Source organism: Caloenas nicobarica, chromosome 2, assembly GCF_036013445.1.
Source record: "Caloenas nicobarica isolate bCalNic1 chromosome 2, bCalNic1.hap1, whole genome shotgun sequence".
Classification (NCBI taxonomy): domain Eukaryota; kingdom Metazoa; phylum Chordata; class Aves; order Columbiformes; family Columbidae; genus Caloenas; species Caloenas nicobarica.
In genome coordinates, this window is record NC_088246.1 from 62,566,679 (window position 1) to 62,578,842 (window position 12,164).

At 41.5% G+C, this 12,164-nt stretch overlaps 1 protein-coding gene across 1 annotated transcript; it reads left to right on the forward strand.

Annotated features, from left to right (window-relative positions):
• The first annotated feature begins 4,942 nt into the window (after positions 1-4,942).
• IGFBP1 (insulin like growth factor binding protein 1) lies at positions 4,943-10,833 on the forward strand. The gene is made up of 4 exons (XM_065629734.1): positions 4,943-5,318; positions 7,318-7,496; positions 9,159-9,287; positions 10,464-10,833. The coding sequence occupies exons 1-4, from the start codon at positions 4,943-4,945 to the stop codon at positions 10,593-10,595; spliced, it is 816 nt and encodes a 271-aa protein (XP_065485806.1). The 3' UTR covers positions 10,596-10,833.
• The last annotated feature ends 1,331 nt before the right edge of the window (positions 10,834-12,164 follow it).

Below are 12,164 nucleotides of genomic sequence, written 5' to 3' on the forward strand. Positions count from 1 at the left end.
ACAGCAGTAATATTGTTGAAATCAGAAATGTGCCGGGACAAAAGGCAGGGACAGATTTTTTGACAAAAGAAACTAGGCAAACTTTTTTATTTTTGTAAGAACCACTGCAGAAGTAAAGAACCTAAATGTGGAAAGAATTGTAAATGATCTAGAAAAATGTGCTCTCCTGTTTTAACAGAGTATCATTTTGCTGTCAGTAACAGCCCTCTTGCTGAGAATTTCAGGCTGCTGTCTTCTGCTCCAGCTGAAGCCCAGCCCATGTTCCTGTAGCAGGCACAGTTCAGGCATGCTTGTCCCCCAGTTTTAGCTTCCCACTTTGTAGGATGGATAACCGGAGAAAATAGACCTCTTAACTTACTGTGGTCTGGGTCCTATGACACATTTTAAATTCTAGTACTAACAGCCAAATATACTCATGGAGGAGAAAAGCCTCCATGAAGCCTCAGAAGGAAAGAGCAGGAATTTGAAACATCGAGGGCTCCTCGATTTTTGCATTAGCAGTAAGCTACTTTAAAAATCCAGCCTCTCTACTGTGAAAATGAATATCCACTGTTGCATTCGATGAGGTATAAACCAATATAAACGAATTATTGTTGGCTGTTTTCTCACAGACCCTTTTCCCCTAAGTTGTGCAAGTAGCTCCGACTCTGATATCCCTGGTTTGGGACTGGATGTCACTTTTTCTCCATCAGTACTGCCTAATTTTCTCCCTACTGCATGTGAAAAGTCTTGTTCCTGAAAAGCCATATATTAGTTTGGGGAGGAAAGGGGAGTTTCATGTGCATCCTGGCATTTAACCCATGTGACAGATCCATACATCAAAGTAAGCAGTAGCCTTCTGTTACTGTCTCAAACTGTCCTTCATATGAGATGCCTTAATATGTGGCCTATCATACTTAAATTGCTTTTAGAGTTAATCTCTGGGGAATTTACCTTTTCCGTTATCAACATAAGATAGCAACCACTTAAGAAAGTAAACCTAATGGTGGTGAAGGCTGGAGACTCATGTCATCAGTGCCTACAGCTCTCAGGGACTGCAGTAAAGAGCACATTACTTGGTTCGTGGTTCTCTTCCATCTTTGGGACCAGAGAGACACAGTGGCTGAAGAATACAAAGAGATTTAAACAGCTGATGCTAGTTTAGGTGCCTGGAGCCAGTGCTACAGGGATCATTTACATTCTTCAAAGCCTCTGCTAAGCTATAGCTCAGTCTGGTGGGCACTGAAAAGCTTTGATTTCCATAGCTGGTCCCAGGGAATATCCCTACCTGGGGTAAGTGATACTGACTACAGCAGAAGGGGTGATGCAGAATCTTTTTTGTATTAACTCTCCACACAGGAACTCACACTCTGCAGCATACTTTCAGCTTTACCTCTTGTCAAAGTGTTTCTGGTTTATTTCTCTGGCTAGGCAAACTCACACTTGTGTCATCACTGCATGGAGCAGCTGGACCATGGTAGGGTGACTGAAGGACTTTAACCTGTCTTGCCAGAAGAACTCAATAGTTCTTAGAAAATAATTATCTGGCTAGTCCACGCAGGCACAACATTGTGAATGAGGGGTTTTACTCAGTGCCCAAATACTTCAGATGCCACCAAGGAAATCACTCTTTTTTGGACCTGTTGACCTATGATTTGATGCAGAAAGTCCATAGCCTTCCCTAACTAGGCTTGCCATGAGACAGGCTTTCACTTCTCTCACTAGAGTTTCTGCAGTTTTAGTTTTAGGTATTTCTAAAATACTCTAGCTGGCAAAAAAATAGCAAAATTCTATCTGCAAAAGTCAGAGAATATCAGTGCACCACAAACTTGCAACATATTATCTACATCCAGAATCTAATTCTAAAAGTCCTGCTTAGCCAACCAAAATAGAGAAATAATACCAAATAGCATATATGCCACAAAGTGACAACAATCAATCAATAAATGCTTGAATCAAATTATTCATAAATAACCTAAGCACTGTCAATTACTTGGATAAAAAATTCCTAATAATCCATAGAGCTTAAATAAAGCATTATTGTTAGGGGATAAATGATAAAAAAATCCCAGACTCTATTTAACATGCAAAATGAGGTCATTGGCTAAGAATAATTGAGAAACCAATTGGAAGAGTCTTGCAGAAAAGTAACCCTTGCCTCAGATTCATGTGGTATCTTTTAACGAGTGGTTCAAATTAGGGGATAACTGTTAGAACAATTAAAAATTACCATCAGAAGTCTTCAGAAAGCACAACTTTACATCATGGATGTTTTTAACCTCCTGACTCTTATCTATTTGTGTTCTTTAAAGCAATGTCAGGCTCAGAGATGGAGATTGGTAGATGAGTTGTAGTATTATATCAAAGAGAGCCTACATAAACATATAGACTACTTTCACTTCATTGATGTCCCATGGCCTATAAAAAAGCATTGCCTTGTTCATTGGTACTGTCCTAAGTTATCACAGCCTGTTCTAACATATGTTCATTACATTTATATAAATGAAATATAAAGAGACTGAGTTTTATAGGTCTACCTTTTGTGCAGAAGAACATCTGCTCACAAAGTCTGCTTTAGCACAGTATTAGGTTTCTTCAGTTTGATCGTACAAAAGACTGCAAGGGAAAAAGGCTTGGCCATCAGAGTTGACCTGCAAAACAAAACGAAACAAAACAAAAACACCTTCAAAATGTTTTCTAATCTGGGGGGGGCGGGGGTGGTAATTTATCTTTTGTTTATCTTACTGGGTAAACTGAAAAAATCTGGTTTCTAAAAGGCAGCCAGTTGTTAGGATCTGCCTGGTCAGTTCAGATACTGCCAGCTGCCTGTCAGCAAGGAAAAATGTGCCAAAGACCTGAAAATATAGTGATGCTTTGGAAGAACGAGATTCTGAAACCAATGGAAGTTTCGTGATGTAGACCTGTATGTCAGACGAGGACTCTGTTCTTGCATTCACCATCTTTATGTAGTTACTTAAAAATGATGCTGATGAGTTATAAAAATCATTTTAAAAAACATTTCATGTGCATCATTAAACACTATTTTCTCTAGTTCACATCCTTTTTTTTAAAGACAGAAGAACTGGCAGGATGGTACCAGTCACTCTGGAGTACAGTCATTTTGGGTGCAAGTAGCTTCTGTTAAGCAGTCAGTAGTAAAATTATCCTCAGTTCTGTTCATAGAAAGCTACCTAACACAAGAGAGAGACATACATAGGTAAGTGAATGAATACATGCATACATACACACAAATGCATATGAGCTCTTTGGGTCTTTGTCATTTTGCAACTGGGTCTTCTTTTAATTTGTAACTTTTTTCATGTTTCTCCCTGAAAGGGACTTTGCTTTACATTGTTTTCTTTTTCTCTTTGAGGGAGGAAAGAAGACATGCTTCTGTATATTTTTCACTTCACATTGAATGGTAAGAGAATCGTGATTTTCTAAGAGAGACGTATATGAAAAAATTACAAATGAAAGAAGGAAAGAGCATTAAGTTTGAAAAGTCTAATTGCAATGTTCTGCAGAGATTGTGATGCCCTAGGTTTTCAGCCAAAACTTGCTCCTAGTCAGACGTGTGAAGTCCACAGAATTATTTTAAAATCTATAGAATTAGTTTTTTTTAAAATGCTCAAAAATGTTAGTGAGTTTTAAGGCCTGTCAACTTCTGTGTAACCAGATAGAGAGCCTTAAAAAAATGAAGTAAAAAAAAAAAGTTTAGATTAAGTAGTTAAGTGAAAATGTCTCAAGTTGTAAAAGTCTGTAACCAATGAGAATACTTTTGAAAACTGAGTTATGAATATAGGGGGTTAAAAATTCACTACATTATAAATGAAACCTTTGGCATCAATAATAGAAAAAGAAGAGTGAATAATAGAACATTAAACAATACTCTGCAGTTCTGCTTCATTTTCACACAAATTATATCATTACAGAAGAGGAGGACTAAATGCAAAAAAAAGATCAAACAAAAATCATGCTACAATAGGTGACTTGACAGTGGAATTTGCTATTTCAAGCTCAGTATATGCTGCAGATGCCAGGATAAAATAATCTATTCATCACAGTGAAGTTTGAATACATTTACTTTTATTGCAGTGGCAATCGTTGCATGCAAAAGAGATTTTTTTTTTTTTTTCCCCAGGTGATACAGGAGGAGATGCGGAGGGTAACAGGATAGACAGAAAAGCAGTTATCTCATTTATTTCAGGACTGTTTGACAAACACTGGTTTCCCCCAAGTGGATGTTTTGAGGAGTGTTAATCCTCTCATCCCAGCAGCAATAGCAAAACTGAGCCCAGACGCAAGAGATGCCTGCAGCTTCGGCTGTGCAGCCCCTGCCGGAGGTTAATGCAAGGACTCCTACGTGCATGTGTGCAGTGGTTACAGGATCCCGATGCCTTTATTACCCCTGGGGCCTCCTCTTCGGTATGTCAGTGTCCTCCTAACCTGCAGCCACATGACGAAAATTAAACAAGGGTTTGTTGCATTTTTGCTGTGGAAATATGAAGTCAGTTGCTTCAGTTTCAACGGGATCTCCCTCCTTCCTTTCCTCCCCCCACAGCACTACCACCAACAACCCCCCCCAAAAGGGGAGGGGATACCCCCCACTCATCCATCCCCTCTGCCTGTTTCCCCTCCACCCCCGCCACATTTTTCCCTATTAACTATGCCAGGACAGAGAGGTGGGGGTGAGGGCATAAAAGCATTCCTGCATGTCTGGAGGAAAGAAAAAAGATAAAGGGGGAAAGTGAAAGAGGAGGGGAAGAGTGCTCAGGGACTTGAACTGCCAGTGAAATGATGCTTCTCTAGCCGTCCTGTTCAGATAATAGTTAACTCGGGGTTAAAGATTAATAGCCAGGCAAAGCACTGTATAAATGGCTCGGGCGAGCTGAATGTATGTAAACTGCCTGCTGCTTCTCAGCCTGCCGAGCTACCCTCTCTGTCGTCCCTCCTCATCAGCGACATGAGTAGCCCGCGGTCTCTGCTGGGCCGCTGCTGGCTGCCGTCCCTGCTGCTGTCGGTGCTCCTGGCCCGCCGCCTCACCGCCGCGATGGCCCTGCAGCCCATGCACTGCGCCCCTTGCACCCAGGAGAAGCTCGCCCTCTGTCCGTCCGTCGCCCCCGGCTGCCCGGAGACGGCCCGGCAGCCCGGCTGCGGCTGCTGCCAGACTTGCGCCCTCGGGCCGGGCCAGCCGTGCGGGGTTTACACGGCGCGCTGCCGCCGGGGGCTCCGCTGCCACGTCCCCGCGGGAGAGCCGCGGCCCCTCTCCGCCCTCATGCAGGGGCAGGGGACGTGCCTGCCCGCCAGCGAGGCCGGGATGAGCATGGCGGAGCCGGCAGGTACCGCGCGGTCGCGCCGCCGGGCTGGGGAGCTGCGCGCCGGGCGCTGCGGCAGAGCGGGCGCCGAGGGGAACGGGGCTCGGCAGGCGGGATGCGCCTGCGGCCAGGGAGCGGGCTGGGGGACCGGCTGTCAGGAGACTAGCAAAATGAGCAAAGTTAGGCGGGCGTTTGAAAATAGGGAAGCAGGACCGCGTTTTCCATGAAAACGTGGTCTGACCTGTGCCAGGTGGGAGGCATCCGGGTGGGGAGCCAAGAGATGTTCGCAGCAGGCTGTTATCCCTCAGGCGGCAAGAAAACCCTGAAGCCTAGTAAGGGGATGATGCAAAATAATCAGAATAAGGTTTCTGGGACACTATAGACAGTTTATGTTTAGTGGTAAACAGGGAGTAGGACAAATATTTTCTAGACTTTGTTAATGTCCATCTCCAAAAGTCATGATAGAGAATTAAAAGACCTAAACAGGCTTTGTGCCTGGCTTAATTTCAAAAATAAAATGTACCTGAAGTAGTGCCATGCTGGCCAAAACTATCTTTGAGCAAAAAGACATATCAAGCATCTTAGACTCTATGATGATAAGGAACTTCTTTGGTGTGATTTTATTATTTTGCAATTTATTACTGTTAATATTTGCACCATCATTACTGCTATGTTCATGCAGTGGTGATTAAGGTAGTTCAGTAGCATTACAAAAATAATCATTGTTGACTCAAAATAACAATGGACATTGGTGGCAGTAAGTGAAGTTTCTCTTGTACTTGAGGAGGTGGGGAGGAGGGACAACAGTGACTAAACCGACTGTTTAAGCATCCAGCAGTTTAAAAGGTCTAGAACTTCATTTCCTTCCTTCCTTCCTTCCTTCCTTCCTTCCTTCCTTTCTTTCTTTCTTTCTTTCTTTCTTTCTTTCTTTCTTTCTTTCTTTCTTTCTTTCTTTCTTTCTTTCTTTCTTTCTTTCTTTCTTTCTTTCTCTTTCTTTCTTTCTTTCTTTCTTTGTTTCTTTCTTTCTCTTTCTTTCTTTCTTTCTTTCTTTCTTTCTTTCTTTCTTTCTTTCTTTCTTTCTCTTTCTTTCTCTTTCTTTCTTTCTTTCTTTCTTTCTTTCTCTTTCTTTCTCTTTCTTTCTTTCTTTCTTTCTTTCTTTCTTTCTTTCTTTCTTTCTTTCTTTCTTTTTCTTTCTTTCTTTCTTTCTTTCTTTCTTTCTTTTTCTTTTCCTCATCAATTTTCCACCTCCAGTTTTTCTTAAGCACTGTCAAAGGGAAAAACATGATTTTTATTCAATTGGATAGTGTTTACAGCCTTGATCCAGCAAGTTATTTAGACACATAACAAATTTTTATCCCATGATGAGTCCCTGCAATTGCAAATGGCTTCTGTTGTTTCCAGTGGGAGAGTTCACACGTGCTGAGTTAGGCACTGGCATGCAGGCCATAATCACACAGATCCAGTTTCTGCCACTGCCTGGCTATTTGATCAGCTGCAGGCCGGCATGAGCTACTGCTCGCTCTTGTGAATCACTACCCCTTCTTATATGTGAGGCAAGCCACACAACGAAGTACAGGATGCCACTGCATCAGGTCTGGACCAGTTTTTCTCGTGAATAAAAACTGACACACATCATGCTGACAAAAGTAAATCTAAAGTAAATTTAAAGTTTAACTCCAGTCTTTTCTCATTTAGCAAAGTCTCTGCAACCCACTGTGGTCAAGAAAGTTTTTTCATTTCTAACAGACTGGCTGCAGCTTCTTTTTTGGGATTAGAGTAATTTTGAAGAATTGTAAAATAACCAACTTTTTAGCAAACAGCTGATGCGTCCTCATATGAATTTATGACAAAAGTTTAATTGGCTGTGTTGCACACATAATTTATCACACTTGCAAGAGCTACTGTAATGGATCTGTCCTAGATATTACTTTTTTGTTGCTGTTGTTGATTCTTCTTATTCTTTACCTTTTTAACTTGGAGAAATAAATGCTGAAATGTTCACGTTAATATCATTTCTTTCCAGACTCTATTGAACCTGAGGATATGCCTTTGGAAAGCACTGAAATGACACAGGATCAGCTGTTGAACTATCAGTTGATGTTTCCCATAGGCCAGGACAAATCCATCCCCTGGAATGCCATCACTGCATACGAAAACATGAAAGCAAAGAGAATATCTGAACTCAAGAAATGGAAAGAGCAGGTAGGTTTTCTTTGCAAACCTTTCAGAGACCATTTCAGTAGATGCTATTGATTCAGAATACGAAATGAAAATGTGCGTGAAATTTTAGCAGCAACACTAGCATGTCAGTATTTTGGGTAGCCAGCAAACAGACTTTTGGAATGCCTTCATCAGATGCTTGAGGAACAGGCAAAATAGCAGCAGCAATAAAAACAGGTATGCATCATATATATCCTATACACACTCCATGCAGAGGCTGAATCTTTCCCTACATTTATTATCAGATTATAACATGGGCCCTTAACTTCCAGGAGTTCAGATTAAAATCTTGGACTGCTTTTGTGTTTAAGTTAAAAAAATCAACGGCAGTTGTTGCTGGTTCAACATTTAGTGAAATAAAAGGGAGTCCCTACATACAGTTATTGGTGAAACACCAATGCAAACCAAAACGTATTTCTTGATGATCACAAGGAAACACTGTTAAGTAGGTGCATGTAAAAAGATAGAAAGCTCAACAATTAAAGTTAGCTTTTACCTTTGGCACTGCAAAATCTCGTGGGTAATGGGGGTGTGAGACCTTTGCAAGCAGGTCCGTGTTCCACTGGAGGGCACCAGCGTACCACAGTTAGACAAGTCCCAGGCAGCCAGCACAGCCGCGCCACGGAGCTGAATTAGAATTGGGCATCACAGAAGCCCAGTTTTGTAATGGTCACAGACAAAACGAAAAAAAAAAAAAGGCAAAAAACTACTAACCACCCCCCACCCTAGAAAGCCTCATTCCACATCCAGAACAGGACTTAATCACTGATTTAGTCTGAACTATTATACGTAAGTACTGTGAGCTCCAGTTCTGATTTTTAGGCTTCTGCTTTTGTCACCCAGAGTCACAGATAAGCTACTTGACTTGAATAGGACCACTTAATGTGAGGGGCCGATATGTGGAAGTCTTGCAAAAGCAGAGAGTGTGATTATTTTCACTCTAAAGTAAAAATACTTGTTCAGTCACTTCTCCCCTTTCACTCATTTAAACGTTAGGTACTAATAATAAATGGCAATTGTGACTTCGAAAAGGGGAGCAAGCAAATTGTAAAAATAGTGAGTATTACAAACAGTTCTTCATCTCCAGTTCCAGGCACTTTCACTTTAGGTCTCGGAGCCACAGGGGTGTTCTCTATTCTGCTTTGGCAACAGCTCTGTCCTGTATAAAAGATAACAAACATTCAGATGTTTGTTCTTGCACTGTCTATATATGTCTTTCACCTATTCTCCATACATCAACAGAGCACAGGGCCATGGCAACCCAGAAAACGTGGCTAGTCTCACGTACACCAGCCTTCTAACGTGCACCTCCCCATAATAGGAGAGATTGTACCCTATGAGCAGTAATGTGTTTACTTAACACAGGTTAAATTTCCTTGTGTGGCAATTTGAGGACTTAAATCCTCCTGTTTCTGAGGACAGAAAATACCTCAAAGAATAAAAACAAAGGCCTAAATGCAACACCAGAGTTTTCTGGCCATGCTCCTACTGAAACAAGTAAAAACTAAATGAAAAGCAGCCTGGTGCAGATTATATGACTAATAAGTATTTTCAGCTATTTGCTAGCTTTATACTGATCATTTCTTGTTTAGCTGGTTTCTTTGCAATTTTGATATTGATGATCTTTGCACGGTATTCCTGCAGGGACCTTGTCAGAAGGAGCTCTACAGAGCCCTGTATAAATTGGCAAAGGCTCAGCAGAGAAGCGGAGGGGAGATTTACAAATTCTACTTGCCCAACTGCAACAAGAATGGGTTTTACCACAGCAAACAGGTACATGTTTTTTTCCTCTGTCCATTCACACTAGCTCGACCACTAGCCTGACAAAGCCAACCCTTTCATAGCCCTCTGCTCCCAAACTTCCAAGTTTGCAGCTGCTGGAAGAGCAGGTTGCAAAAACAGGGATACTTAGTAGTGGGAGCAGATGGTTTGTCCTTCTTCTCTTAAAAGTGAGCTGCATGCTATGGGCTGACAGCAACGGAGGCAGGAGCTTTTTCCATTCACAGAACAGGTGCAGGCAAGGCCTTCTCCAAAATATTTTAACCCTTTTTGCTCCCAGGCCAAATCAAGCTCCATGTACCTAATTTGTTAGCAAATTGACAGTTGACATTAATTCATAATATCCACCATACTGCCTGCAAAGCCCACTGAATATATAGGAATCACTGTGGAGAAAAGAGGCTTTCAGCTCCTGGGCAGTGAAAAATTCACATTGTTAGTGAAAAAATTCTGTGGCGTAAGATTAGCCTTCTGAAAGTAGAAAAAAAATACTGATTTGTGCTGCCTAAGGATGATGTTATATGCTCATTTCCATTATAGCCTCAAAAAAAGCCATTGCAAGTTACACTGGGAGTAATCTGCAAATTTAACTAAAGCTCCAAACTTCAAGCCACACCCTTGTAACCACAGGTCATGCACACAAATTTAGTAGGTTTTCATAAATCTGTGTCACGGAGACTCCTTGTTTTTGGGCATGGCACCACTGTGTGAGTCACAAACATTGTGACCTGGGATCTAATCAGGCACACACAGAAATCTATTTAAACTCCTCCCCAAGAAAAAAAACCCACCATGTTTGCCTTCTTGCATGAAGAGCCACACCAGCCAGTCATTGCTCTTGCCGTACCAGCTCATATATTCTGTCTTCTTCTGGTTTCTCATGCTGGAAGATTTCCCTTTTTTATACTGCTGTTTACCATGGAGTGGACAAACTTTTAAATCTGAAGCTGCTGCTGTGGTTGCTGAGCTTGGGTCATGGCTCCCTAACCAAGTGTTTTGGTCAGAGGCTCTGTCAGGGCAGGGACCACCACATGCAAAACAAGTCTGTGCATGGCAGGTCCCAACCTTCTGATCCTAGTTCTGTCCAAGACCTCTAATTGCAGTATCTCACGTGTAATCTTCTACTTACAGTTACTTATTGTGGGGTTTGCTTTGCTAATAATGTTCTAGTGTGAAACTTCACTGGATGGAGGGCCTGCTGGATGCTGGTGTGTCTATCCAAAAAATGGAAGAAGAATTCCTGGATCTCCAGAAATGGAAGGAGACCCCGAATGCCAACAGTATCTCAACTCGCAAGAATAAAACTAAACACATTCATTCACACCAAGTTTTCTACGGGGCCTGATGCAATCAGGAGACATTTCAGTCAGGAGCTGTTTCAGTATGGTAGTTTTGTGCACCTGATTTTCAGCATATGAGTAACCCCATAAGCAGATTTTTTACTGTCCTGGGGTTACTCAGATGCTCGAGTGACAGATATGAGCAAGTGCAAGATGAAGTCCTACATTCTTGTATATTTTGTTTGTATAATATCATAGATACCCTCCTATGTAAAGCTGTTTAATTATTTATTTTACAGTATGTCTATTTTTGTGTGTTGTTACTAATTTATATCCTCAAACACTTCATAACTTTATATGTAAATACTTAATATTATTGTTCTTAAATGTATTCTTCTTATGTTGGAGGAATGTTGCTACTTAAAACTTCAAATGGCATAACTCTATTGGGAAAAATGGCTTGTAAACTCGCATTTTTTTACCATGTATTTGTAGACTTAAAACTGCATTTAAAAAATAGCTTTCACTAGAGAACTTGCTCAGAAACTTATTTAAAACCTGTCTTGTTTATATATCATGTTGCTTTTGCACCTCTGTTTCAATGTCAAGCTGTGTCTTAAAAAGGGATGTCTAAACCTTGATTATACACTGAAGCTCCTGATGGGAACAGTATTTTTTTCTATTTTCCAAACATATGCACCAGATAAATGGCAAAACACAACAGGATATTCTGTACCACCTTTGACAGGCGTAAATCATTCACATGTTGACATTGTCATGTTATTTAAGATGAGCTATTAAATAATGTCTTCTACACTCTCCTGGTCTCTTGCTTTCTGCATGTTCCTGTTCAGTTGTCGACCTCAGCAGGACAGCACAGCGGTGAGTGAGAGCGTAGGGGAAAATACACTTTTTGCACTTCTGCCTCCTGAACTCCTAGCTCTATTTTCCTGCAATGAGTTTTCTTCTTTTGCTCTCCCTACCCCATTCCTCTTCTCTCATCCTCTTCAATCCCGTCTGTGCTCTGCAAGCCTTTGCCTTGGGCAAAGCAGCAGCATCCAAGAGAAGTTATTAAGAAGTTCTCTGGATAGGAAAGCCTTTCTCCACTGAAAAGCCCAAGGCAGCCGTATTAATGCATTTAAAAGATAACATTGAGACTAGAAAGAGCTGTTTCCTGCACAGAATGTCAGAGGTTATAAAAAGGAGGCTGTTAAAAAGCCAGGCCTTACTTTTTTTGCTGAAAGCAGAGAAAAAGGTCCCCTTGGCTTGAGATGTGGTCCCTTTCCCTCCCCAGAACGTTCCTTTGACTTAGTGGTTATAGAGAAAAACGGAGAAAGCAAGTGAGAGCCCTGCTGCTTTCCAGCTGATTTTGTCCATGGAGAAATTAGTGTGGGAGTTAGCAAGTCCCAGAGGTGGGAATAGGCTGCACCAACCCTGCCTGAGAAAACAGCCTAAGAAGAGACTAATAACATTTTCTAAGAGCCTGGCAGGAGGGAAACTTGGCATAAAATCCTTCTGCCATTTGGTGGCACAAGCTTTGGATTTTAAATAGGAGTGGGAAGCAGCTTGTAGAAACTGCAAAGCCAAAGCA

Coding starts and splice junctions, on each gene's coding strand:
- IGFBP1 (XM_065629734.1), top strand. CDS start 4,943: ATGAGTAGCCCGCGGTCTCTGCTGGGCCGCTGCTGGCTGCCGTCCCTG. Junction 5,319..7,317: donor GAGCATGGCGGAGCCGGCAG/GTACCGCGCGGT, acceptor ATTTCTTTCCAG/ACTCTATTGAACCTGAGGAT. Junction 7,497..9,158: donor TCAAGAAATGGAAAGAGCAG/GTAGGTTTTCTT, acceptor GTATTCCTGCAG/GGACCTTGTCAGAAGGAGCT.